This window comes from Bufo gargarizans, chromosome 6 (assembly GCF_014858855.1).
Source record: "Bufo gargarizans isolate SCDJY-AF-19 chromosome 6, ASM1485885v1, whole genome shotgun sequence".
Lineage (NCBI taxonomy): Eukaryota > Metazoa > Chordata > Amphibia > Anura > Bufonidae > Bufo > Bufo gargarizans.
Window position 1 is genome coordinate 247,237,474 of NC_058085.1, and position 26,309 is coordinate 247,263,782.

At 42.2% G+C, this 26,309-nt stretch overlaps 1 protein-coding gene across 1 annotated transcript; it reads right to left on the bottom strand.

The window, feature by feature from the left end:
- On the bottom strand, positions 1 to 25,535 carry CAPG (capping actin protein, gelsolin like). The gene is made up of 10 exons (XM_044296491.1): positions 25,292 to 25,535; positions 25,012 to 25,041; positions 16,450 to 16,619; positions 15,873 to 16,027; positions 10,313 to 10,477; positions 4,034 to 4,183; positions 2,546 to 2,641; positions 2,343 to 2,469; positions 1,522 to 1,610; positions 1 to 1,011 (listed from the first exon to the last, which is right to left on the bottom strand). Exons 2-10 carry the CDS (start codon positions 25,032 to 25,034, stop codon positions 946 to 948), a joined length of 1,041 nt encoding a protein of 346 aa, XP_044152426.1. The 5' UTR covers positions 25,035 to 25,041; positions 25,292 to 25,535; the 3' UTR covers positions 1 to 945.
- Between the last annotated feature and the right edge of the window lie 774 nt (positions 25,536 to 26,309).

Genomic DNA, 26,309 nt, shown 5'->3' on the forward strand with positions numbered 1-26,309 from the left:
TTTTCCAGTAAATGTGGTAGTTTTTTAATTTCTTGAAAATAAAGGTGATTTATAAAATGATTGTCTATTATGAGAATCTAATATCTAGCATCCTCTAATGAGGAAGTCCCAGGATGGGCAGTGAAGCATGCTAATTGCTGAGGAGGCCATGTGTGAAGTGTCAGAGGCAGGTGCCAGCTTTCATGCATTGTGAACAAGGAATGTAACTACAGCTGGTAGGTGTGCCACACATTTGGGTTAAAGTGAATAACCATGAACTATACACGCAGATGGCAATCAATATTTAATGTATGGAATAAGTCGTCTCCTTTTCTAGGGCACTGAAGCCTCTGGGGCACATTTACTACGTTTGCCTTTGTTTTTGTTTTATTCCAAAAAAACAACAAACAAATAAAAACATAGCGTATTGGCAAATTCTCTCTTCAATTTGCACCTCATTTATTATCCCTTAAACAAAACAAAAACAAAAAAAAAAAAAGATTTATTAAAGTCTGACATCTAGTGGTTGTTTTCCTGTAAGACAGATTAATGTTTACTAAAACTGGTCTAATTAGGTGCAAGTGAGCAGAATTTTGGCGCATATCTCCATGAAAGTAAGCAAATTGTGTTGTACCAGAAAATTATGCCAGCCCTGGAGTGGTGTAGAAATAAGACTATGACTAAATGTGGCGCACCTATGTAAAGAGGATGGAAATTAGGCTCAGTTAGAAAACCTCTGAATTTGTAATAGACACTAAATTAGTTGGTAAATGAGACTTAAAAAAAATAAGACAGTCGGATACAGGCTTTTTACGCGTGGAGACCATTAGTAAACGTGCCCCACTGTGTTTTTCCATCACCACTAATACATTGATAGCAAGTTATGTACCAAGGCTACTGCAGGGCCAAAGTACATTATACTGTCTGAGTAGGAATTGGCATGGACACTTCCAGGTGACACGGAGATCACACCCAGTGGCTGAAGAATTGCTTGAACAGTGGTGACTCGTTGCCTTCAGACACTACTTGGACCTGTGGATAGAAGGTTGAGGTTTTGAAGGGGATAGGAGAATAAATCTACACAACATTGTTTTACATATAACTAGTCCCATTATGTTTCCTATGCAGGAAAGTGGAGTCCTGCTAGTTCTTACGAGCCCATAACAATAGGGAAAGGACCAGCCAGAGCTGTCCCCATAGTAGCAGTAACATGTTCTGCCTTTTTGGTATGTACATAGCTGCTACACGTTTCCATTCTTATATTACAATTACAATGGAGGATGGGAGCACAAATAATTAATGGTGTGGGTGCTACATTACAAGCTATCCACAGCCTTTCCAAATGTATTGCTTGTTTCATATAATTATCGTGTGAAGAAAAATCCCAGTGATGCTGCACTAATGGATCCACCATACTTCCATATCCATGCAAGACCCATGCTTCAGTTTGTGCTTGGACCAAACGATGCTATGAAGCCATAACCAAACAGTTGTAACACCGAAAGTGACTGGACTTTAGTGGAGGTGGATAAGAGGACTCGCCTGAGTTCTTGGGGAATATTTCATCAGTGACAGGAACTCATTGGCGATCTCGAGTGATTGCTCCCGCTCTTCTTTGTTGGCTTTTTTGCCTGCAAAAATCATACTGCTGTTAGTGTTTGTCAGGTTCCTTTGACACCCACATTTACAGATCACTGTGATTAGTGTATTGGCTGTATGAGGATGTCCGGCCATCGGGCACAATCATCTTGGGAAATATTGGGCAAATGTAAAAGGTCAGTAGAGATGAGCAAATTTTGAGATTTGATTTGGGAGAATTTTAAGAGAGAACCATAATGCCATCCACAATTTTACACAGCAATCAAAGCATTTTCAATTATGGTCTAGTCAATTCGCATCTAAATTGTAAATTTGCTCAACTCTAGTTGTCAGAGATAAAAAATAAATGGAAAAGGTGTGGCTGCTGCGATGACGTGTGTACACTGCAAGTGAGTACTGCAGCCAATAACCGACCTTGGTGGTATACAGCACAAAACCATTAAGGCCTGTGATTGGCTGCGGGGTCATGTCCAGTGTAGAGGCACTGCGGTTATGAAAATCAAATCCCGCTGCAGGGAATCAGAGCTGCAGCGCTAGAACTGAGGGGGCTAGGCACAGTGAGTATATATTATTATTATTATTATTATTATTATTATTATTATTATTATTCTGATAGCTTTCTTGCCTTTCTTTTTTAGAATTTTTTTCAAACTATGATTCCCCCTTTCAGGATCACTGACTAAACTGCACAGCTAGACGTACTTTCAGTGGAGCAACTTCTCTACTGTGAGTGTTTATGGTTGCTTCTAATAAGCCATGAATACCTTTCCAAACGTAGAGTTTTCCAGCAGTGTCCAGGATGAAGCAGTCGTCAGATATTAGCTGCTCTTTACGGAGGGTGGCTCCATCTGCCACTCGAGACACCTGCATCTTGCCACTGGCATTTGAGACCTGTATCATTTGACAATGGGTGTAAGTAATGGTGCTACCATCTTATGGTACGTGTATTATGATCAGCAATATGTACCTGATAAAGCACAGCTCCTCTTGTATGCATTTCATCTGCTTCCTTGTCATCCTCTGCACATCCTTCCTTTAGAGATTCTGCTCTTTTTCCCAAAATCTAGAAATTGTATATAACATCTCCTTGAAAAGAGCAATACAGATAATTCTTTTCCTGCACTAAATCGGCTATATATTTTACCACCCTTGGCCATGAGGGAGCTTGGTAATATCCTCTGAACTAGTTGATCTTTAAGGCCACCTTCACACTGGTTATTTGGTCAGTGTTTGATCAGTGAGGACACACAGATAAGATATAATGGAAAGATGAGCTCCTGCTCTGCTTTTGCCCCACTCCAGGTTTTTACTCACACTGATTGAAATCACTGATAAAACACTAAGGCCCCATGCACACGGGCGTGCCATTTTTTGCAAACCTTAAGCCGCCCGTGTTGCCTTCCGCAATTTGCGGAACGGGCGCCGGCAATATAAATGCCTATTCTTGTCCGCAAAGCGTGGACAAGAATAGGACATGTTATATTTTTTTTAGCGGGGCCGCGGAACGGAGCCACGGATGTGGACAGCACACGGAGTGCTGTCCGCATCTTTTGTGGCCACATTGAAGTGAATGGGTCCACATCCGAGCCGCCAAAACGGCGGCTCGGATGCGGACCCAAACAACGGTCGTGTGCATGAGGACTAACTATGTGAATGCGGCCTTTCAAAATTAAGTGTCCATTGCATATTTTCTACTGCTGTCTATGTGAAGACTGAAATCACTTAGAAAGGCGGTGTTTTTAAATGTACATGAGTAGAAAACTCATGGCAGTAGGAATGCTGTTGGGCTACTCCTCTTACTGTTGCTGTGACTGTGGGAGCGGCTCTGCTCGTCATGTTTCAGGAGGTTCCCATCTCACTAGCGTTAAAGTTTTCCAGTATTGAGTTCTGTCACAGGGGCTCAATACTGGGAAAAAAACGCGTCAGTTTTATCCTAATGCATTCTGAATGGAAAGCAATCCGTTCAGGATGCATCAGTTCAGTCCCTCTTACGGTATTTGGCCGGAGAAAATACTGCAGCATGCTGCGTTATTTTCTCCGGCCAAAATTCCGGAACACTGGCATTCATTTCCATTCAAATGTATTAACACCGGAATCCCGTACAAAGTTTTCTGGAAAACCGGATCCAGTTTCCCGGTTTGCGCATGTGTAGACCTTTAAATCTGTGAAAAAAATTAATACCGGATCCGTTTTTCCAGATGACACTGGAGAGACAGATCTGGTATTTGTCAGACTGATCCGGATCTGGAAACAAATGCTATCCGTTTGCATACGGATTGCCGGATCAAGCAGGCAGTTCCGGTGATGGAACTGTCTGCCAGAATCCTCTAACGCAAGTACCCCAAGTAATGAAGCTCATTCACATCAACTTAATTTGCCTCATCCAAACTAAACTTTCAGTTTATTGGAACTTCCACTTGTGAAAAAACCATCTGGCTTCTGCCATTGTTGTCACCTGAATCATTTCTTCCGGCTCTTCCCCCTCTTGTATAATTTCAACCTTTGCAGCTCCACGGCGTTCAATATCTCTTATCTGATTGGCCAGATCCCGTGCACGGTTTCTCTCCAGCATGTTTGACTGAGACCCGGACCAGACATAAATAAACTGGAATATACAGTGAAGAAATGACAGTCTCAGTATTGGTAGGTCAATACTAACCTAGCTGGTTGATATAGGCAACATGCAGAGGCACTCTGTTATTGGCTCTCCATTCTTGCTATGGGGGACCCAGCCAATATACTGTATATGGACAAGATTGTTTGTAACCTCAGAACTGGGGACCTCCGCAATCACCTGTAAATGTTATGTCCTATGACATTTGTATGTGACTCATGTTCTGTCATTGTACATTGTTTTTAAAATTTCAAGTTGTTATAAAACCAACTTCACTTCAAGGTAACCTATGGAGATTATGGTTGACAAGTATACTGCATGTCTTTGAGCAGTGACATACATAGAGAAATAAGGGTCCCATAGCAAGGATCGAACCAGAACCCCCCACACAGAACAGAAGGGTTTCCACCTAAACCCCTTTCAATGACCCTTGGGCCATTTTTTCCACTGCCTTATTTGCTAAAAGTTGTTCCTTTAGAGCAGGGTCCTCGGGACCCACCTGCCAGTCAGGTTTTCAGGATTTCCTTAGTATTGAGCAGGTGATATAATTAGTGTCCATGGATCAGGACTTACCACTGGTATTCATTCTGTGGGATATTCTCAAATCATGACCTCTAGGTGGTTCCCGAGGACCGGTGTTGAGAAACGCTGCTTTAGAGGGTAGAGTCCTGACCAAGTTTTCACCCCCAGTAGAAGAGGGGATGATCCCAACTGGGCCCCATAGCAGTCGCATGGTTTGCCACTATGGTAGTTATAACCGTGTCTTTGAGCTTAATTTCTTGGTTAAAGTTTGCTGAATTGTATTACTGTGTACCAAATTCCCTAAACTGTCATTTCTGTAAATTAAATGCAAGTATTCAATATTTGGAGCATGCTCATGACAACCTAAAATGTTTTTGCATCTCTACACCTGTATGACCAGGAGTAGGCTATCGAACAGTAGAATGCTCAGACAACCCGCTGTTGGAAACGAGGGAATGCTGCAAATCCGAGTTCTGGACCAATGCTCACTACAATCTAGAATGTTTTTGCTTCTGTGTACCTGTATGATGTGCGTAAACTGTCAGAACAGTAACAGATTCCTTATAAATTTCTAGTTTTTCTAAAAGTTTTTATAAACTTTTTCCCAAGTTTATAATCTTTCACACTACACGTAGAACCTCTATTCTTTTTCCTGGATATGATTTTAACAAAATATAAAGCCAGTCCTACAGAGTTTTTTTTTCTTCTTTCAGCTCCCATGTCTCTTCTCACACAACCAGAATTTCTAGTGTGCCAGAAACCAAAGAGCTTGTAGCAATACTCTAGACAATTACTTGTCAAATCCTCTGTCAGATAGAGTCCAAGTAGTTATGATTAAAGAGAATTGCTTACTTTCATCTCTTATTGTATTTTCTTTTATGATTACAGTGCAGTCAGCTAACAAGAAAAGCTATGCAGGAAATAACTTGCCAAGTTCTGTATGACACTGTTGGGAGCATGCAGAAGTCACTGTGCCGGGAGAAGTCTGATGTAAAGGTACTTTGTGTAAGTTATGGTTAAATCGAGCGAAACTGCATTGAGTGTAAAAGCAATGAACGATAGAGCGACAATCGGTAGATTTCTCGTTGGTTTGATGGTTTATGTGGGCACAAAAATCATCATTGGACGTTAACAATTTCATGCGTGTAAACAGGAATCGCTCACTGCACGCCACTCAGATTTACTTTGTATAAATGCAACAGTCGGCTTTACAAACTATGGAATGTGCGATCGAAATAGCGATTTTGTGAACGATAATTGGCGCGTCTAAAGGATTATTGTTGAAATGTTCATTACACCAAGAAACAACTCGTTTGTCGCTCAATCATACCAATCATCACATCGTGTAAAGGTAACTGTAGAGGGTTGATTTCGATGCTCTTATCTGCAGATATCCTTCAATAAGTTGCCTTTTCCTTTAATATGAATTTTTGAGAGGCTGATCAGATATATTTATTTGTACCATCCATGTATATACTAGTGAATCTCAAATTAGAATACCATCAAAAAGTAAATTTATTTTAGTCATTCATTCAAAAAGTGACTCATATTCTATAGATTCATTACACACAGAGTGATTTATGTCAAGCGTTTGACTTAGTGTTGATGATTATGGTTTGCAGCTAATGAAAACTCAAGTCAGTTGTTGGCCTACTGAAAAGTATGTCCAATATATGCACTCAATACTTGGCCGGGGCTCCTTTTGCATGAATTACTGCATCAATGCGGCGTGGCATGGTGACGATACACCTGTGCCACTGCGGAGGTGTTATGGAAGCCCAGGTTGCTTTGATAGTGGCCTTCAGATCGTCTACATTGTTGGGTCTGGTGTGTCTTCATCTTCCTCTTGACAATACCCCATAGATTCTCTAAGGGGTTTAGGTCAGGCAAGTTTGCTGGCTAATCAAGCACAGTGATACTTTGGTTATTAAACCAGGCATTGGTACTTTTGACAGTGTGAACAGGTGCCAAGTCCTGCTGGAAAATGAAACAATGCTTCCCTCTGCTGACAAGCTTTATAGTGAGGCTGAAGTGCTCTAAAAATTTCCTGGTAGACTGCTTTGCTGACTTTGGACTTGATATAACAGTGAGCCAACACCAGCAGATGACATTGCTCCCCAAACCATTACTGACTGTGGAAACTTCACACTGGACCTCAAGCAACTAGGATTGTGTGCCTCTCCACTCTTCCTCCAGACTCTGGGACGTTGATTTCCAAATGAAATGGAAAATTTACTTTCATCTGAAAACAGGGCTTTGGACCACTGAGAAACAGTCCAGTCCTTTTTCTTCTTGGCCCATGTTGTCTTTGGCTCATGAGTGGGTTGACACAAGGAATGTGACAGTTGTAGCCCATGTCCTGGATACATCTGTGTGTGGATTTGTGAATTTGTGAATTTCCCCTAAATTCTTGAATGTCCTTTTCTTGACAATCCTTTCAAGCCTGTGGTTATCCCTGTTGCTTGTGCACCTTTTCTACCACACTTTCTCTTTTCTCCCACTTTCTCTTTTTCTTCCACTCAACTTTCCATTACTATGCTTGGATACAGCACTCTGTGAACAGCCAGCTTCTTTAGCAATAACCTTTTATGGCTTCCCCATGATTGTGTAATCTACTAAACCAGACTGAGGGACCAGTTAAATACCTAAAAGGGTTGTCCCAGGAAAAATGAGTCTACAGCTTTCAAACCAACATCTGTATCTAAATATTTTTGTAATTGCATGTAATTAAAATGTTTGTATTGCCAATGGGTTATTCAATAAAGTGTATCTGTATAGAGCCACCTGCTCTCTGTTCTTATTCTTATTTCTTTGTCCTGCTCACTGAAAAGACCGTACATGTTCAGTTTCATCCTTGAACTGCCTCCTGAGTTGTGATGGGGAGTGAACTGCAGCAGAAAGGACACTCCCCTTGAGCTTTTAGCTTGATATAAATCTAGCAGAACAATGAATGGAGAGATCTCTGGATCCATGTAAAGTACAGAGTTGTCTCTAGCTTTGTTAGAAAGAGATTGTCATGTATGATATATATGATGAATGATTTTAAATTTTTTATTTTTTTGCAAAAATCATGGGATAACCCCTTTTAAGGTGGATTTAGAAGTGCAGATAATATGGCAGATTATTGGTAATGAACGTTCCTGCGGATTTGCCAGTGTAAAGGTGCAGCAGATCACCCAATAAACAAGCGAAATCCTTGTTCATCAGGTCGAACCGTCATTTATGCAGGCACCTAAATTATAATTTCTGGGCAGCAGATTGAACTGTCGAACAGCGACCTGCCCCAAAACAATGCAGCTCTTCCTTCCCAATAATCTGCTGCTCATTGGTACATGTAAATCCACCTTTAGGAAACCTTTGCAGGTGTGGTACCATGAGTGTACAATATGGAACTTTTTCACAATATTCTAATTTTCTGAGATACTTTTGGGTTTTATATTAGCTGTAAACCATAATCATCAATATTAAAAGAAATGAAAGCTTGAATAGATAACTGTGTGTATAATGAATCTACAGAATATGAGCTTCACTTTTTGAATTGAATTACTGAAGTATAAACTTTTTGATTATATTCTAATTTATTGAGATGCACTAGTATATTGTGCTTATATGTACTCTTGTTTTGTAGGTCAGCTGTATGACAGGCCATAGTAGACTGTGATACCACTTAGTGAGTGTGATACTTTGAATGTGCAGGAGTGAGACTCTTCTAGGGTAGATATGGTGGACGGGCTAGGCCTCAGTATGGACAGTGAGCCACAAAATGATCATTAGCGGTCTAAGGGCTGACAGATTGAAACCGTGTGGAACATGGCCCTGCCTATTCCATGTAGGCCACATACTGTACAGTGACAGTTGACATTTATGGTCAGCTCAAGTGTTAGCTTTCGGGACAGTAGGAATAGTCAGCCCAGTATGGGAGGCAGAGTTGGGCATGAGTGGTACTGCTCTTAAACCAGGGGGAGGCTGTTGTTTTTAAATTGATTGTTAAATGGCTGTAAGATTTTTATCCACAAAACAAGGTTCTGACAAAACAACTGATTTAGAAGCCACAGTAACTGCATGGTCAGAGGCAACAAGTGGAAAAATGATAAAGTATTGAATTTATCCAGTGTGTGTATATATGTGTGTATGTGTGTGTGTATATATATATATATATATGTGTGTGTGTATATATATATATTCCATACCACATACAAATGCCATATTAATATGTGTCAGTCCATTGTACAAAGAATGCTACCCTTTGGTCTATGGTGGGTAAATGGAGCTCTATTTATGTACTGGAAGTGTATAATCACTGAACTGTAACCCAGCTTTCCTAGTCTTAGATGCAGTCTCAGAATGTATCATCACAGAGCTGTATCCCAGCTTTCCCATTGCGCTCAGGTCAGTGCAGTCACTAAGGCTATTTTCACACTTGCGGCAGTGTGATCCGTCGGGCAGTTCCGTCGGAACTGCCCGCCGGATCCACCGATCTGGATGTGACGAAGCATTTGTAAGACGCATCCGGATGTGGATCCGTCTCACAAATGCTTTGCAAGAACGGATCCGTCTCTCCGCTTGTCGTGCAGATAGACGGATCCGTCTTGTATCTTTTTTCACATTTTTACCGGTCTGTTCAACCATCAACCAAATTCTGTCTAATATGTATGGTCACCTTAAGGCAGAGAAGATAATAAATGGCTTGCATAAAATAGTCTATACATCTGATTAAAATCTTCCAGAATGTATGTCCTAAGATGTGTGTCTTGGGTGTAGTGGACGAGTCTTGGACACATTACCACAAAATTTTCTTAGAGGAGACTTTGTTCCTTGCTAGGAAGGCGATTGCACTGCGATGGATGGGTGATTCCCCTCCCTCAAAGAGACAGTGGCTCTCTCTGGTGAATGATGCGGTCTCCATGGAGAACATTGTCTATAAACACAGGGGATGCCCGCAGAAATTTGATAGTGTGGGGTGACTGTGTGCATCTCCACTCACTTTGCATGCTTCGCATCTGCACTCGACAGCCGACGACCTCTAGAGTTCTATTACTGCTAGGGGAGCTATGTGGCTGGCTTAAGTGTCAATGCCTTGAGGATCACCTGAATGTGCAACGTACTTGTACTGTATTGATCTATGACTGTGACACCTGTGCCTTTGTCATGTAACTTTTGCATGTTTGACTCCTGCTATATGTTATCACAGCTTCATATGTGTATCGTATCTGCATCTTCGTTTAGCCCCTGCGTGGGTCATTGCGCTGTCTTATTTGTGCCATACTTGTCTCATTATCTTTTAATAAAATGAGTAAAAAAAAAAAATAATCTTCCAGAATGTTTATCTGGATCTTAAGTCCATTATTTGGAACAACATCTTTACACAAAAGTATTCACACTTGGCACTGACTCAACAGCATAGCAGAGCATTTCCTAGAGAACACGTATAGACATGTAGAACTGATTACAAAATAAAATGAGTGATCTGATCTGTAATGGGCAACACCTCTGTTTCTTCTGCCCTACCTAAGTGAGCTTATGTGAAGTCTGATCCCATCTGCTACCACAATCCTCCACACTTCTGGTTACACCATGATCATGACATGCTGTTATTACCTTTCCGGTGTCCAGGATAAAGCAGTCTCCAGTATTGAAACTTTCCCAAGTCAAGTCGGTCTCTGTAGCCCGGATTTGTTTCCGTCCCCTCACATGGTAGAGATGGTGGGCAGGGGCAGCAGAGTCCTTTTGTGCTTGTTGAAAACCAGAAGAAACTCCTCCATCCTATAACATACAGGATTGGATGGACAAAGTAAAAAAAAAAAAAACAATTCTTAGTATCCTATAATCCTAACAGGCAGTGGCTGCAACTGGAGCCCACTGCAATTTTTTTTTTATAATTATGTTTTAATTAAAATATTATTGAAAAGCATAATACAATAGTATCATTATACTTAGTATTTTCAATTATATTTTTTAAAATAATGCAAATATCCATACATTAAGGAAGAAGAGAAAAGATACGAATAATAAGTTACTGGTAGCAATGTCATCAGAACAGTAACAATGGGTCTAGACGATAGACCAACAACTATCTGGCACATGAAAATATTACATCATATCTCTTGACCGGTATATAAATGGCATCGCCATGTTTTATCATAATCATCCCAGGGTTGCCATATTCGGTTAAATTTTTTATTTCTGATCAGTTATGGTAGCTGTAAGATATTCCATTCTTCTGATCTCTAATTGTAACATCCCAGAGTATGTCACTAAACTCTTTCTCCCTGCTACAACATGTCAAGTGTATATTTATTGTCATCTTGTGTAATTCATCTGTGCATTTCCTGTATATGTATTTTCCAGGCCTGTATTATGTATTTGTTGTCATTTCCCTGTCCACCAGCAGGTGGCAGCAATATGTAGCAGACCATAGCCAGATAGTATACCTAGCCTGGAATATTTCATTCCAGTCTAGTCTCCCCTGTATGAGCAGAAGTGGGACGTTCCCATGTCCTGTCTCATGAGGTGGAGAAGAGTTAGTGTACCAGCCACCCCTGCTGGGGTAGGTTGTGTTGGTAGGAGCTCCCAGAACCAGGGATCCCAACCCAGGATCCAGCCTCGGCTGACGCCAAGGATCCATCTCCCTAGCCTGAGTCATCTACCTCAGCTGGTGACAAGCAAGCAACCCTCCAGAACTTCAGATCTCCAGGACGACATTATTCCCTGCGAGCAGTCCTGTGAGTACTAATCCAGAGTCCAGAAGAAGCCAAATTCCTCCTCAGCTAGTCAGGCCCATTACAAGGCAGAAGACAGACAGAGCAGAAGATAAATACCTGCCAGATTCACTAGGCATATGATCAGAAGCAGAATAGATATAAATTCCTGCCTCATATTGCCAATGCCTGCTGGGACCCTAAAGACTTATGCTGTAACTCGTATGGATATCTGTTGCCATTAAGTAAAGACAAGTTGGATTATATCTCCTGTCTGGATCTCAATCATTTCTCAATCACTCCTACTGACCACACTCAATTTTATTGCAAGTGAGCCAGGATCCAGGAGTCCAGCTGTACCAAGGTATACAGAGACATTACCCCCCTCTGGCATTCCTCACCTGGTACGTGAGTTATAACATCTTAAAGGGCCCTGCTACAGTACCTGCGCAAGCTGCAATTGGCATCACGAATTACTACACTTATATACTGACCCACTGCATAGCTGATCCACTGTACCAGTGTCCTGCTCATTGCATAATATACTGGCCAGTAGGTCTAAGTGAGTAGGCGAGTCTGTCCTCTTCCAGAAACTAGCTATCAGCTGCCGTTAATATATGTAAAATCAATGTCAAAACGTGTTTTTTCAGAGGCGTAGGAGGCAAATTTAATAAGTAGAAAAAGGGATCTAAGGGGAACCTAATGTCCAATAGCTGGAATAAGAGATTGAATCGATTTCCAAAATGGGACCAGTAGTACACATTCCCAAAAAATATGTATATGGGAGCCCACCCCTATTCCACATCTCCAACACCTATCCGAAATATTGAACTCGAAGTGTCTCAGTAATTGTGCAGTATGATACCAAAACATTAGTATCTTGTACGAATTCTCCTACTTATTAGAGAACCATGGTTTGAAAAAAGATGCACGCATACCCGTCAGAAATAAAGGGTTAAACAAAAAAGAGGTCATGGAGGAGTTGTCAGATGCCAAGTGAAACAGTGTTTTGCACCTGTGCCACAACTCATATGTAAAAAACATTGGCCCCAACAACTGTGGTAGTAACGTAAGTGGGATAGGTGACCACAAAAGTGAGTTGGGATGTATAGGCACCATCCACAGCTTCTCTATTTCTATCCACCTAGAATATGCATATAAAGCTGACCATGCCGGCAACCGCCTAAGATGAGTAGCCCAATAATGAGTGATATCTGGTGCCGCCAGCCCTCCTTGTGTCTTAAGAGCTGTAAGAGTACTACAAGCTATTCTATGTCTCTTTCAATTCCATATACATTTTTATATTACGGACTGAAGTGCTCTCAATTCCTTTCCAGGTACTGGAACTGGAAGGGTTTCAAATAAATATAGTATCTTTGGCAAAATAAACATTTTGACGGTGGCTATACGACCTAAAAGGGAAATAGGTAAAGACATCCACTTAAGAGTGCCAGGAAATTTTGAGTCTATAAAGTAGAGTAAGAGGGAGTCAGCTGCACTCCCAAATAACGTAAAACCTTATAATTCTACCTGATTGACCTTAACTCCGTGTATATCAGGTTGGGATCTAATGGCAGCTGCCAGAGGTTCAATGCACAACACGAAAAGAAGAGGTGAAAGTGGCCATCCCTGACGTGTACTATTATAGGTGGAAAACTGCTGAGATTGAATATGTGGCATTTTAATAGTAGCCGTTGGCCGGGTATACAGAGCGTGCAGAGCTGTAATAAAGGGTCCCGAGATACCATAAGCTCCTAAGGCAGCGAACAAAAAAGGCCAGCTCAGGCGATCAAATGCCTTCTTAGCGTCAAGGCTTAACAAAAGAGCCTGGTGATTATGTTTATTGATAACATCTATAAGGTCTATAGTTCTCCTCGTGTTGTCCCGACCCTGACGACCCATCACAAAACCCACCTGATCTTTATGCACCAATTGTGGTAACCAATACGCTAGCCTATTGGCCAGGATCTTGGTGAAGATTTTCAAATCTGAGTTGAGAAGGGCTATAGGCCTATAACTCGAACAGTCTAATGGGTCTTTACCCGGTTTTAAGATAAGGGTAATATATGAATGCAAAATAGAAGTAGGAATTGGCAAACCCTGTAGAAAAGAGTTGAAAAGTGACAGCATATGTGTAAAAGGGATAGAGGAGAAGGTCTTATAATAGAGGTAGGGCAGGCCATCTGGACCAGAGGATTTGCTGTTGGGTAATTGACTTACTACCTCTTGAATTTCTTCTATCGTTATCTGAGCATTGAGTGACGACAGGGCTTCATTTGTTACCTTTGGGAGATTGCATTTATTAAAAAATAAGGTAAGGGGGCTATTTCTTCCCACCTGGTCAAATGACACTTGTTGTGGAAGGGAATATAAAGAGGCATAGAAATCTTGGAAGATCCTCAATATTTCTCAAGGGTCATAAACCTTAGTCCCAATCAGGACATCTTAGGACTGTAGGGGATCCCAAAATGTTAGAATCTTGGAGTTGTCTTGCTAACATAGTGTGAGGTTTATTGCCCCAAGCATAAAAACGTTGTCTCGAGTATAATAAGAGTTTTTCTGTGTTTGCAAAGTCTGTCATGTAATCTAGCTCGAAGGAGCACTATACGGTGTAGCAAGTGATAAGAATGTTGCTTCTCTAACTGTGACTCTAGCTCTACTGAGTTTTAATAGTTTCTTGGAGTAAAGCACGATCTTTCTTCAGCCTCGAACCCCTAAACACTGCCTTATGTGCTTCCCATAACACAGAAACAGAGGAGACAGAAGGCTGATTAGTAGAAAAGTATTCAGAAAGAGTAGTTTGAAGTTCTTGTCTGAGTATTGGCCTAGTGAGTAAAGTCTCATTTAACCTCCAGTGACACACCCTAGTGCCCACTGCAGTCTTAAAGGCCTTGCTCTAGATTTTTTTTATTGCTAATCTATCTAGGGTTACACCTAGCCTTTCTGCTGCCTGAGGCGAAAACTGAAACTGCACCCCCCCATGCCAATTTCTTAACCTAACCCCTTTGTCACAATGAAAGTGCTCATTGCACATGGCCCATCCGCTGACCCCCCTCTTGCCCCTACCTGGTTCTGCCTGAGGCGATTGGCCTCATTGGTGGTGCACCCCTGAGTCTATCCACAGGATAGGTAATCAATATCAATATCAAATCGATGGGGGTCCAACACCTGGCACTGCTGTTAATCAGTTCTTGGGAAAAACCAAGGTGTTCACGTGAGCACCTCAGCCTCTTTCTAGGCCAGTAACGTCACATTCCTCGGTCACAGGACCTAGGTGCGGCTCAGTCCCATTCAAGTGAATGAGGCTGAGCTGCAATACCAAGCACAGCTGCTATCCAATGAATGGCACTGTGGTTGGTAAGCTGCAAGGACCATGGTGCTCTTCAAACAATTGATCTGCGGGGCTGTCAGGAGTTGGACCCCTGCCGAACTGGGTTCACACTAGCTTTAGGGATTCAGTTATGGCTTTCCGTTTTAACAGGAAAATAACGGAATTCCCAGACAGAAAACAAAACGGAAGCCTTTAAAAGGCATTCTGCTTGCTTTCAGTCCTAATAGAAATCTATGGGAAAGCGTAATGGATCCGTCTGGGTCCCGTTATGCAATCGACAGGACTTTGTTTTCCGTCTTGCATAATGGGACCCAGACGGATCAGTTTTGATTCCCATAGACCTCTATTACAATGGAAAGCAAACTGAATGCCTTTTAAAGGCTTCCGTTTAGCATTCCATCATAATACAAGTCTATGGGCAGAAGAGCGGATCCGTCCTTCCGCCTTATGGATTCTGTTATTTTCCGTTATGGCTTTCTGTTATAACATAGTTATAACGGAATCTCTAACGCTAGTGTGAACCCACCCTAAGGGCTTGCTCACATCTGTTTGAGCCTCCAACATACTGTAGTTTCAGTAAAAGAGTGGACAAAAAATGCAAGACACTTTTGTCCCGTAAAAAGCAGAGTCCCAAACGGACCCCATTATCATCAACAGGGTTTGGCTTCATTCAGTTCAGTTATGTACTGTATCCAGCACTTATATTATTATTATTATTTATTATTATTATTATTATTATTATTCTTTTCTTCTAAAAGAGCAGAACAAATGAAAATGTCTAATGCTGGTGTGAACCCAGTCTAATAATTTTATTTTTATAGGAAAGTTGGATTACAACCAGTGCTGAACACTTTACAAGCTTCCACAGCATGGATGTCAAACTCATGGCCCTCCAGATGTTGCAAAACTACAACTCCCAGCATTCCCTGATAGCTGTAGGATGCCCAGGCATGATGGGAGTTGTAGTTTTGCAACAGCTGGAGGGCCACGAGTTTGACATCCCTGTTCCACAGGGTCTATAAGATTTGGTTTACCATCTACAATACACTATTTCATACATTTCACAGCTGTAACACACCCCAGGAAAGACAGCTTTTAATCGAATATCTGTCCAGGATAGATCACTTACCAAATATGTGACTCCCTTTGGGAAAAAGGACATGAACTCTGCACTCTCATGACCTTGTGTTTCACGGTTCTGAGTAGGTTTTTCACCCATGTGCATGTGGAGCTGAGAACTGTAGATGGCTCCTGCAGCCCTCTCGTCCACTGACGTTCCATTTCCTGCAAGAGAAGAAAATAAAATGATGAACCAGATGAGATGCATCTGGCTACTCTCCCTCCACTTCAATGAGCCCGTCTTTTTCATTGGTAAGAAAATTGACTACAACTGTATAATATATGGGTTTTTACTCTAAGAGGAAAGCCACAACAGGGTGACTGTATGGACTATTTTAAGGCATTTACTTTATTTTATTTTTTTAAAGATCTGAAGGTGGGCAGTGATAGGTTTCTGTGCAGACCTAGACATTGGTCTTCTGGGTCATAACCCTCAACCTCTTCACTTCCATTTAGAACTGAGAGGATGCTGAAACATTTGGTTCCCTGCCACATGACTCTACCAATAATAATTTTGACATTTTTATAATCTACACAATGAACAGACACAAGAAAAAACACAGAGTAATCTGCTCTCTAATCCTCACCATTCCAGACGAAGATTTGGTTGCCTTCAGGTGAGTTAAAGACTAAGAGGTAGGTGTCTCCAGAGTGAAACACGCCATGACTTTCACTTGGCACAGGAATCAACTTCATCTTTTCAATGCGGAAAATGTGAAGTCCGGGTTCAGAAACCGATGAGGGAAATCTCAAATCCCTATGATTGAGAAAAAAATGTAGACAGGATAGTGAAAATATGAGGAATATGGTACATCAGCCAAAATATATGGTGACCTTACCGTTTAGTTTTAATACTCAACAATTAATTATAAAAAAGTGAATGACATTGAATATTCTGAAACTGGTTGTCTGGTTTAGAAACCCATATTTATATACCCTATTAGGGATTCTGAGTTCATACAGGGGGTCCAATGTTTAGAACCCTCATCTCCTAGTCAGAGTTGGAAAAGTCTCTCATTCTGGAGGACTTGTCTTCTCTTGGATTATACAACTTCTACAGCAAAAGTATGCATTCCCACAAATCACTCAAAATAAAATAATCATAAAAGATTTAATCACTTTATTTCATTATCGCATGATTTGCTAGGTTACAGTGGCCATCTTTAATTTATGAATCCCATTCCCTTATGGGCATGTGCTTGGGTGAGACCTTATGTTGGCGCACATGTTCCGGATAGTCCCACCTCATTGTGTTGTGAGCACTTTCCCTTTATGTAACGTTGTGCCCCCTCCCCTTTCTTTTTTTGCTTAGCCAATGTTGATTTGGCCTTTTAGTGGTGGTTTCAGTTCTGGACATGGTCCGACTCCATAGGGCGTAGGGCAAGGGCTGCTTTGCTTACAGCCCTAGCAGTGTTCCCGGTGACGTCATTGGCACTAATGGGTGGCTTTACAGGCTAGGGCAAAGAAAAAAACACAATGCAACAGCACTCTGCAAATACAAATAACATACAATAAAGCCATATTTATAGAAAAAAAATTCTGGTGCTAATGCTACGCTTATTTTGCAAATTTGAGATTCTTGTTAAATACATTTTGTACAAAATTATTTGGGCCCGTCTGCCAAACGTCAAGGCGATCTCTATAAGACGGGAACCTAACACTAAATACTTACTGTTATGTGCCTTAATGGCCACCATAAAAGACGTGTGCACATGCCAATCACCCAAGGCTTACGTTCAGAACATGTCGCACACAGACAGTTTATATATTGGACAAATATCACTCATAAAACAACATGACAAAACAAAGTAAATTGTTAGGAGCCTCCATCACTGATTCCATCAAGAAAGAGAGAATGTTGCGCTATTTTATCTGGTAAAATGACAGACCCCATGTGTACCACAGATTAGTTCATGTGACTGATTCAGCACTGGCGTTATTTACATTTTTCTGTTCTCAAAGCGGAACAGAAACATGGAAATGCCAGTGCAGATGTGAACAGAGCCCAAACTATCAATCCATGAATGGCAGGTAGGATTGAGAGAGTGGAGGCGGGAGCTAATGATGATATGAATGCACAATTCAATTAAGGGCCATCCCAATAGCGTAACCACGGTCATGGTGTAAAATATAGTCCAGTGATAGTCCCAATATGGAGAAAGAGGCGCGCTCCATCAGATAAATGAAGATGCAGCCTAAAGGTCTCTTAAGGTGAGCGAGAGGATGGATAGCAAGAATATATACTGAATACTCCCGCTGTTAAGCCTGAGCAGATAGCATTACAGTATCCGAAGGTAACTTCAATACCACGTTCCCTGTGTGGTGAGGTCAGCTGTAGGTGAACAGCGGTCATGGGCCCAGATAGCGAGTGCGGAGGAGGAGAAGGCACGGCATGGAACTGACCGTATGACTACACATCTAACACAATTCCAGATTCTAAAAAAAAGGGCCCTTATTCACCTAATAAAGATTCACAAATCTCATGAATAAGGCTTGATGCACACTGTCTGAATTTTGGTCTGCAAACCATGGGTCCACAAAATATGTCCCTTCTGTGTGCACACCACATTTTTCTCCCTCCCGTCATGAGAAATTACCAGAAATGCAGACCACAATAGCACACGTTCTATAATACAGAGTGCATGGCCCAATAGAAATGAATGGGTCAGTGTTCTGTCTGTCTATATATCTATTTATCTCTTTGTCAAAACCCATGCATGTTCTAAGGATCATTTTCAACAAATCCACAGTGTAACACTGGACATGTTAACCTTTTTGACTGCATTGTCTGTTGTATAACATGATATCTTAGTGTGCACTATCCCTGTACTGTGACATCACTGTGTGCACTACCCCACTACTGTGACATCACTGTGTGCACTACCCCACTACTGTGACATCACTGTGTGCACTACCCCACTACTGTGACATCACTGTGTGCATTATCCCTGTACTGTGACATCACTGTGTGCACTACTCCACTACTGTGACATCACTGTGTGCATTATCCCTGCACTGTGACATCAATGTGTGCATTCTCCCTGTAAAATGACGTAACGGTTACAGTACATTCCTATACTGTAATGTTACTGCGCAGATTATGCCTGTGCTGTGACATCAATTGTGTGCATTATCCCTGTACTGTGACATTACTGTCATTCTGCTATTATGACAGCATTGTAGGAATTATCTCTGTGCATTAGAGAGACCAAAATAATCAGAAGCTATTCATATCCTGAGCATTCTGCAGAGGGTGATCATGGTGGAATGGACCCCGTGGTTATTTGTTACGCCCCTGTCTAGCCACTTCAACCCCCCTAGCTGAAACACCCTTAATGACCAGGCCACTTTTTACACTTCTGCACTACACTACTTTGACCGTTTATTGCTCGGTCATGCAACTTACCACCCAAATGAATTTTACCTCCTTTTCTTCTCACTAATAGAGAATTTATTTGGTGGTATTTCATTGCTGCTGAAATTTTAACTTTTTTTGTTATTAATCGAAATGTAACGATTTTTTTGCAAAAAAATTACATTTTTCACTTTCAGTTGTAAAATTTTGCAAAAAAAACTACATCCATATATAATTTTTCACGAAATTTATTGTTCTACGTGTCTTTGATAAAAAAAAATGTTTGGGTAAAAAAAAAAAATGGTTTGGGTAAAAGTTATAGCGTTTACAAACTATGGTACAAAAATGTGAATTTCCGCTTTTTGAAGCAGCTCTGACTTTCTGAGCACCTGTCATGTTTCCTGAGGTTCTACAATGCCCAGACAGTACAAACACCCCACAAATGACCCCATTTCGGAAAGTAGACACCCTAAGGTATTCACTGATGGGCATAGTGAGTTCATAGAACTTTTTATTTTTTGTCACAAGTTAGCGGAAAATGATGATTTTTTTTTTTCTTACAAAGTCTCATATTCCACTAACTTGTGACAAAAAATAAAAACTTCCATGAACTCACTATGCCCATCACAAAATACCTTGGGGTGTCTTCTTTCCAAAATGGGGTCACTTGTGGGGTAGTTATACTGCCCTGGCATTTTAGGGGCCCAGATGCGTGAGAAGTAGTTTGAAATCAAAATCTGTAAAAAAAAATGACCGGTGAAATCCGAAAGGTGCTCTTTGGAATGTGGGCCCCTTTGCCCACCTAGGCTGCAAAAAAGTGTCATACATCTGGTATTGCCGTACTCAGGAGAAGTTGGGGAATGTGTTTTGGGGTGTCATTTTACATATACCCATGCTGGGTGAGAGAAATATCTTGGCAAAAGACAACGTTTCACATTTTTTTATACAAAGTTGGCATTTGACCAAGATATTTATCTCACCCAGCATGGGTATATGTAAAATGACACCCCAAAACACATTGGCCAACTTCTCCTGAGTACGGCGATACCAGATGTGTGGCACTTTTTTGCAGCCTAGGTGGGCAAAGGGGCCCACATTCCAAAGAGCACCTTTAGGATTTCACAGGGCATTTTTTACAGATTTTGATTTCAAACTACTGCGCACACATTAGGGCCCCTAAATTGCCAGGTCAGTATAACTACCCCACAAGTGACACCATTTTGGAAAGAAGACACCCCAAGGTATTCCGTGAGGGGCATGGCGAGTTCCTAGAATTTTATATTTTTTGTCACAAGTTAGTGGAATATGAGACTTTGTAAGAAAATAAAAAATAAAATCATCATTTTCCGCTAACTTGTGACAAAAAATAAAAAAGTCTAGGAACTCGCCATGCCCCTCACGGAATACCTTGGGGTATCTTCTTTCCAAAATGGGGTCACTTGTGGGGTAGTTATACTGCCCTGGCATTCTAGGGGCCCTAATGTGTGGTAAGGTGCTCTTTGGAATGTGTGCCCCTTTGCCCACCTAGGCGGCAAAAAAGTGTCACACATGTGGTATTGCCGTACTCAGGAGAAGTTGGGGAATGTGTTTTGGGGTGTCATTTTACATATACCCATGCTGGGTGAGAGAAATATCTTGGCAAAAGACAACTTTTCCCATTTTTTTATACAAAGTTGGCATTTGACCAAGATATTTATCTCACCCAGCATGGGTATATGTAAAATGACACCCCAAAACACATTGGCCAACTTCTCCTGAGTACGGCGATACCAGATGTGTGGCACTTTTTTGCAGCCTAGGTGGGCAAAGGGGCCCACATTCCAAAGAGCACCTTTAGGATTTCACAGGGCATTTTTTACAGATTTTGATTTCAAACTACTGCGCACACATTAGGGCCCCTAAATTGCCAGGTCAGTATAACTACCCCACAAGTGACACCATTTTGGAAAGAAGACACCCCAAGGTATTCCGTGAGGGGCATGGCGAGTTCCTAGAATTTTATATTTTTTGTCACAAGTTAGTGGAATATGAGACTTTGTAAGAAAATAAAAAATAAAATCATCATTTTCCGCTAACTTGTGACAAAAAATAAAAAAGTCTAGGAACTCGCCATGCCCCTCACGGAATACCTTGGGGTATCTTCTTTCCAAAATGGGGTCACTTGTGGGGTAGTTATACTGCCCTGGCATTCTAGGGGCCCTAATGTGTGGTAAGGTGCTCTTTGGAATGTGTGCCCCTTTGCCCACCTAGGCGGCAAAAAAGTGTCACACATGTGGTATTGCCGTACTCAGGAGAAGTTGGGGAATGTGTTTTGGGGTGTCATTTTACATATACCCATGCTGGGTGAGAGAAATATCTTGGCAAAAGACAACTTTTCCCATTTTTTTATACAAAGTTGGCATTTGACCAAGATATTTATCTCACCCAGCATGGGTATATGTAAAATGACACCCCAAAACACATTGCCCAACTTCTCCTGAGTACGGCGATACCACATGTGTGACACTTTTTTGCAGCCTAGATGCGCAAAGCGGGCCAAATTCTTTTTAGGAGGGCATTTTTAGACATTTGGATCCCAGACTTCTTCTCACGCTTTCGGGCCCCTAAAATGCCAGGGCAGTATAAATACCCCACATGTGACCCCATTTTGGAAAGAAGACACCCCAAGGTATTCAATGAGGGGCATGGCGAGTTCATAGAATTATTATTTTTTTTTGGCACAAGTTAGCAGAAATTGATTTTTTTTTTTTTTGAATTTTCTCACAAAGTCTCCCTTTCCGCTAACTTGGGACAAAAATTTCAATCTTTCATGGACTCAATATGCCCCTCACGGAATACCTTGGGGTGTCTTCTTTCCGAAATGGGGTCACATGTGGGGTATTTACACTGCCCTGGCATTTTAGGGGCCCTAAAGCGTGAGAAGAAGTCTGGAATATAAATGTCTAAAAAATTTTACGCATTTGGATTCCATGAGGGGTATGGTGAGTTCATGTGAGATTTTATTTTTTGACACAAGTTAGTGGAATATGAGACTTTGTAAGAAAAATAAAGTAAAATAAAAATAAAATATCTATTTCCGCTAACTTGTGCCAAAAAAAAAAAGTCTAAATGGAGCCTTACAGGGGGTGATCAATGACAGGGGGGTGATCAGGGAGTCTATATGGGTGATCACCCCCCTGTAAGGCTCCATTCAGACGTCCGTATGTGTTTTGCGGATCCGATACATGTATTCGTGGATCCGTAAAAAACATACGGACTTCTGAATGGAGCCTTACAGGGGGGTGATCAGGGAGTCTATATGGGTGATCACCCCCCTGTCATTGATCACCCCCCTGTAAGGCTCCATTCAGACGTCCATATGTGTTTTGCGGATCCGATCCGTGGATCCGTAAAAATCATACGGACGTCTGAATGGAGCCTTACAGGGGGGTGATCAATGACAGGGGGGTGATCAGGGAGTCTATATGGGTGATCACCCCCCTGTAAGGCTCCATTCAGACGTCCGTATGTGTTTTGCGGATCCGATCCATGTATCCGTGGATCCGTAAAAATCATACGGACGTCTGAATGGAGCCTTACAGGGGGTGATCAATGACAGGGGGGTGATCAGGGAGTCTATATGGGTGATCACCCCCCTGTCATTGATCACCCCCCTGTAAGGCTCCATTCAGATCCATATGTGTTTTGCGGAACCGATCCATGTATCCGTGGATCCGTAAAAATCATACGGACGTCTGAATGGAGCCTTACAGGGGGGTAATCAATGACAGGGGGTGATCAGGGAGTCTATATGGGTGATCACCCCCCTGTAAGGCTCCATTCAGACGTCCGTATGTGTTTTGCGGATCCGATCCATGTATCCGTGGATCCGTAAAAATCATTCGGACGTCTGAATGGAGCCTTACATGGGGGTGATCAATGACAGGGGGGTGATCAGGCAGTCTATATGGGTGATCACCCCCCTGTCATTGATCACCCCCCTGTAAGGCTCAATTCAGACGTCCATATGTGTTTTGCGGATCCGATCCGTGGATCCGTAAAAATCATACGGACGTCTGAATGGAGCCTTACAGGGGGTGATCAATGACAGGGGGGTGATCAGGGAGTCTATATGGGTGATCACCCCCCTGTCATTGATCACCCCCCTGTAAGGCTCCATTCAGATCCATATGTGTTTTGCGGAACCGATCCATGTATCCGTGGATCCGTAAAAATCATACGGACGTCTGAATGGAGCCTTACAGGGGGGTAATCAATGACAGGGGGTGATCAGGGAGTCTATATGGGTGATCACCCCCCTGTAAGGCTCCATTCAGACGTCCATGTGTGGTTTGCGGAACTGATCCATGTATCCGTGGATCCGTAAAAATCATACGGACGTCTGAATGGAGCCTTACAGGGGGGTGAACAATGACAGGGGGGTGATCAGGGAGTCTATATGGGTGATCACCCCCCTGTAAGGCTCCATTCAGACGTCCGTATGTGTTTTGCGGATCCGATCCATGTATCCGTGGATCTGTAAAAATCTTACGGACGTCTAAATGGAGCCTTACAGGGGGGTGATCAATGACAGGGGGTTGATCAGGAAGTCTATATGGGGTGATCAGGGGTTAATAAGTGACGGGGGGGGTGTAGTGTAGTGGTGTTTTGTGGTACTTTACTGAGCTGCCTGTGTCCTCTGGTGGTCGATCCAAACAAAAGGGACCACCAGAGGACCAGGTAGCAGGTATATTAGACGCTGTTATCAAAACAGCATCTAATATACCTGTTAGGGGTTAAAAAAAAATCGCATCTCCAGCCTGCCAGCGAGCGATCGCCGCTGGCAGGCTGGAGATCCTGTCTCTAACCTTCCGTTCCTGTGAACGCGTGCGCGCGTTCACAGGAAATCGCAGCTCTCGCGAGATGACGCGTATATATGCGTCACTCTGCGCAGAGCTGCTGCCTCCAGACCGCAGATCTGCGTTAGGCGGTCCAGAGGCGTTAGAGTAGTCCCTGTTCACTAGAACCTACTCTCTTGCACATTTCAACATTTCAGTCCCTCATATTCTATGTTTTCATGTCTCTGTACTTCACCATCAGCCAATTCATCAACTGACATATTGCAATATAGAACACTGACCCTATGGAATGACTTCCTAGACAGAGTAATCTCTGATAATATATCTAATATATATGTTCTTATACAGATCTTGTTAAGCCTTGGTGTTAGGTTCAGGAGCACGTGAAATCATTAGAGGAAGGGCCCAAGCAGAATGAATGTGATTTGAGATGGAAAGGAGGTGGTTTGTGGGTAAGAGACAGGATGAAGTTACAAATTGAAAAAAGGAAACAACATACAGGCTGGGTGGGTAACGGAAAAATCAAGAGGAGGAAACGAGAATGAATCAGATTGAGAAACAGATGCAGTTGGACAAAAAAAAAAAAAAAAATCATAAATGTAATTGTGACATATTACAATCTCAATATTTTAACTCTCTGTAAAGAAGAGCGATTCAGATATGGACAACGCACCTTATACCATATACCAGACGGGAACCAGAGCCCAGCGCTGTGTAGACCTTATAAATGAGGTGACCACTGCTCATTGAAGGCCATTTCTAAAGATATATCAATGAGGAGAACCTGAAGTGTGGCTGACAAAGCCTGTAAATGAATTCGGCATGACTTCTCTCCTGCCTTCTGTGGTAAGTATGCCCTGGTAACCCATCACAGCTTCCTGAGGAGTGTTGTGTATCTGAGGCGGTGCAGGGATCAGGTGTCTCACACAAACATAATTCGCAGACCAGGTACTTACTTTGCACTGGGACCTCCGTACATCTTGACTCTGTCAAAAGAGATGGACACTTTAGTGAGCAGGTATAAAACCTTTTTTCCAAAATAACATATTTTGGTTCCTCAACTAAAGGGGCAGAGTTGTTTGTTTGCCACCAGTGCCCATGGGCAAGGTATGTATACACAGAGTGCTATCGTACTCTGCCCGGACAACAGGGGGTGTACATGAACAGTGCTACCCCTCTAGCTGTGGTCCACAGGAGGATCCCCCCCATACGGGTTTAGATCCCCCTAGTTCTTACCTTCTCTTCACTTCTTTTCCTTGCTCTTGACAACGGAGCTACCACTCACCACACCCTGTTCAGTCTTGAGGGCTTGATTTTTGTCTGTGGCTTTTTTTTTTTGAGGGAGGGTATAGTATGACTCAATATCATGAGGGAGAGCCTCAGACAACACGCAAGCCAGCTGCAGCGTACAGCAGAGCAGGGGGAAAAAAAAGTTTTACCTTCCTGGCTGACAGGTAACAGAATACATCCACACACCCCCACTCCAGGGAAGAGAGGGCGGGATGGAGGGAGGAACGCACAATGCAGTCTGCTGGGTTTCTGCAAACATAAGACTACAGCGACCCCAACACATGGGGATAGTTAAAGGATATGCTAAGGAATGTGTCTGCAATATGTGCTGTAACGGAGCAACAGAGTCATATAGTGCTGCTATATCATCATAGATAGATCTGTGATATTCTGGCCTCATGCAAACGACCATGTTTGTTTTGCGGTCCGTGTGCCATCCACATTTTTTGGGGGCCTGCTGAATGGGAACATAGTTTGCATTTTGCAGACATATTAAGTCTCTTTGCTGAATAGACATATGGATACGGAAAGTACATGGATGAACTGTGTGCTTTCTGCATCCGTATGTCTGTTCTGCCAAAAGATAGAACATGTCCTATACTTGCATACAGAATGTGGACCACCGACCCATTAAAATCAATGGAGCCACAAAGCCAATGCAACATGGATGATCTCCATATTTTGCAGATCCGCAACCTGCAGACCACAAAATAGATACGGTCATGTGCATGAGGCCTAATTTACGTTTGGCTCTCCAGCCCGCACCAAGAATGAAGATGTCCATTCCTGGTGCAGAGTCTGCGTAGACACCGTGGGAGAATGAGGCAGGAGTCTGCTCGCAGCTTAGTTCCATTTAATGGGGTTATATCAGAGAGACGCAAAGAGATAAATATATTCTATAAAGGCACTAAGGGGGGAATTTACTACGGGGTTTTCTGAGAATTTTTAACGGATGACCTATCCA

What these genes read in the sequence shown, in the direction of transcription:
- CAPG (XM_044296491.1), bottom strand. Translation starts at nt 25,034, where the DNA reads ATGTACGGAGGTCCCAGTGCAAA. An exon ending in CCAAATCTTCGTCTGGAATG is followed by an intron (nt 16,028 to 16,449) that starts GTGAGGATTAGA and finishes CTTCTCTTGCAG; the next exon opens with GAAATGGAACGTCAGTGGAC. An exon ending in CAAAGGGAGTCACATATTTG is followed by an intron (nt 10,478 to 15,872) that starts GTAAGTGATCTA and finishes TGTATGTTATAG; the next exon opens with GATGGAGGAGTTTCTTCTGG.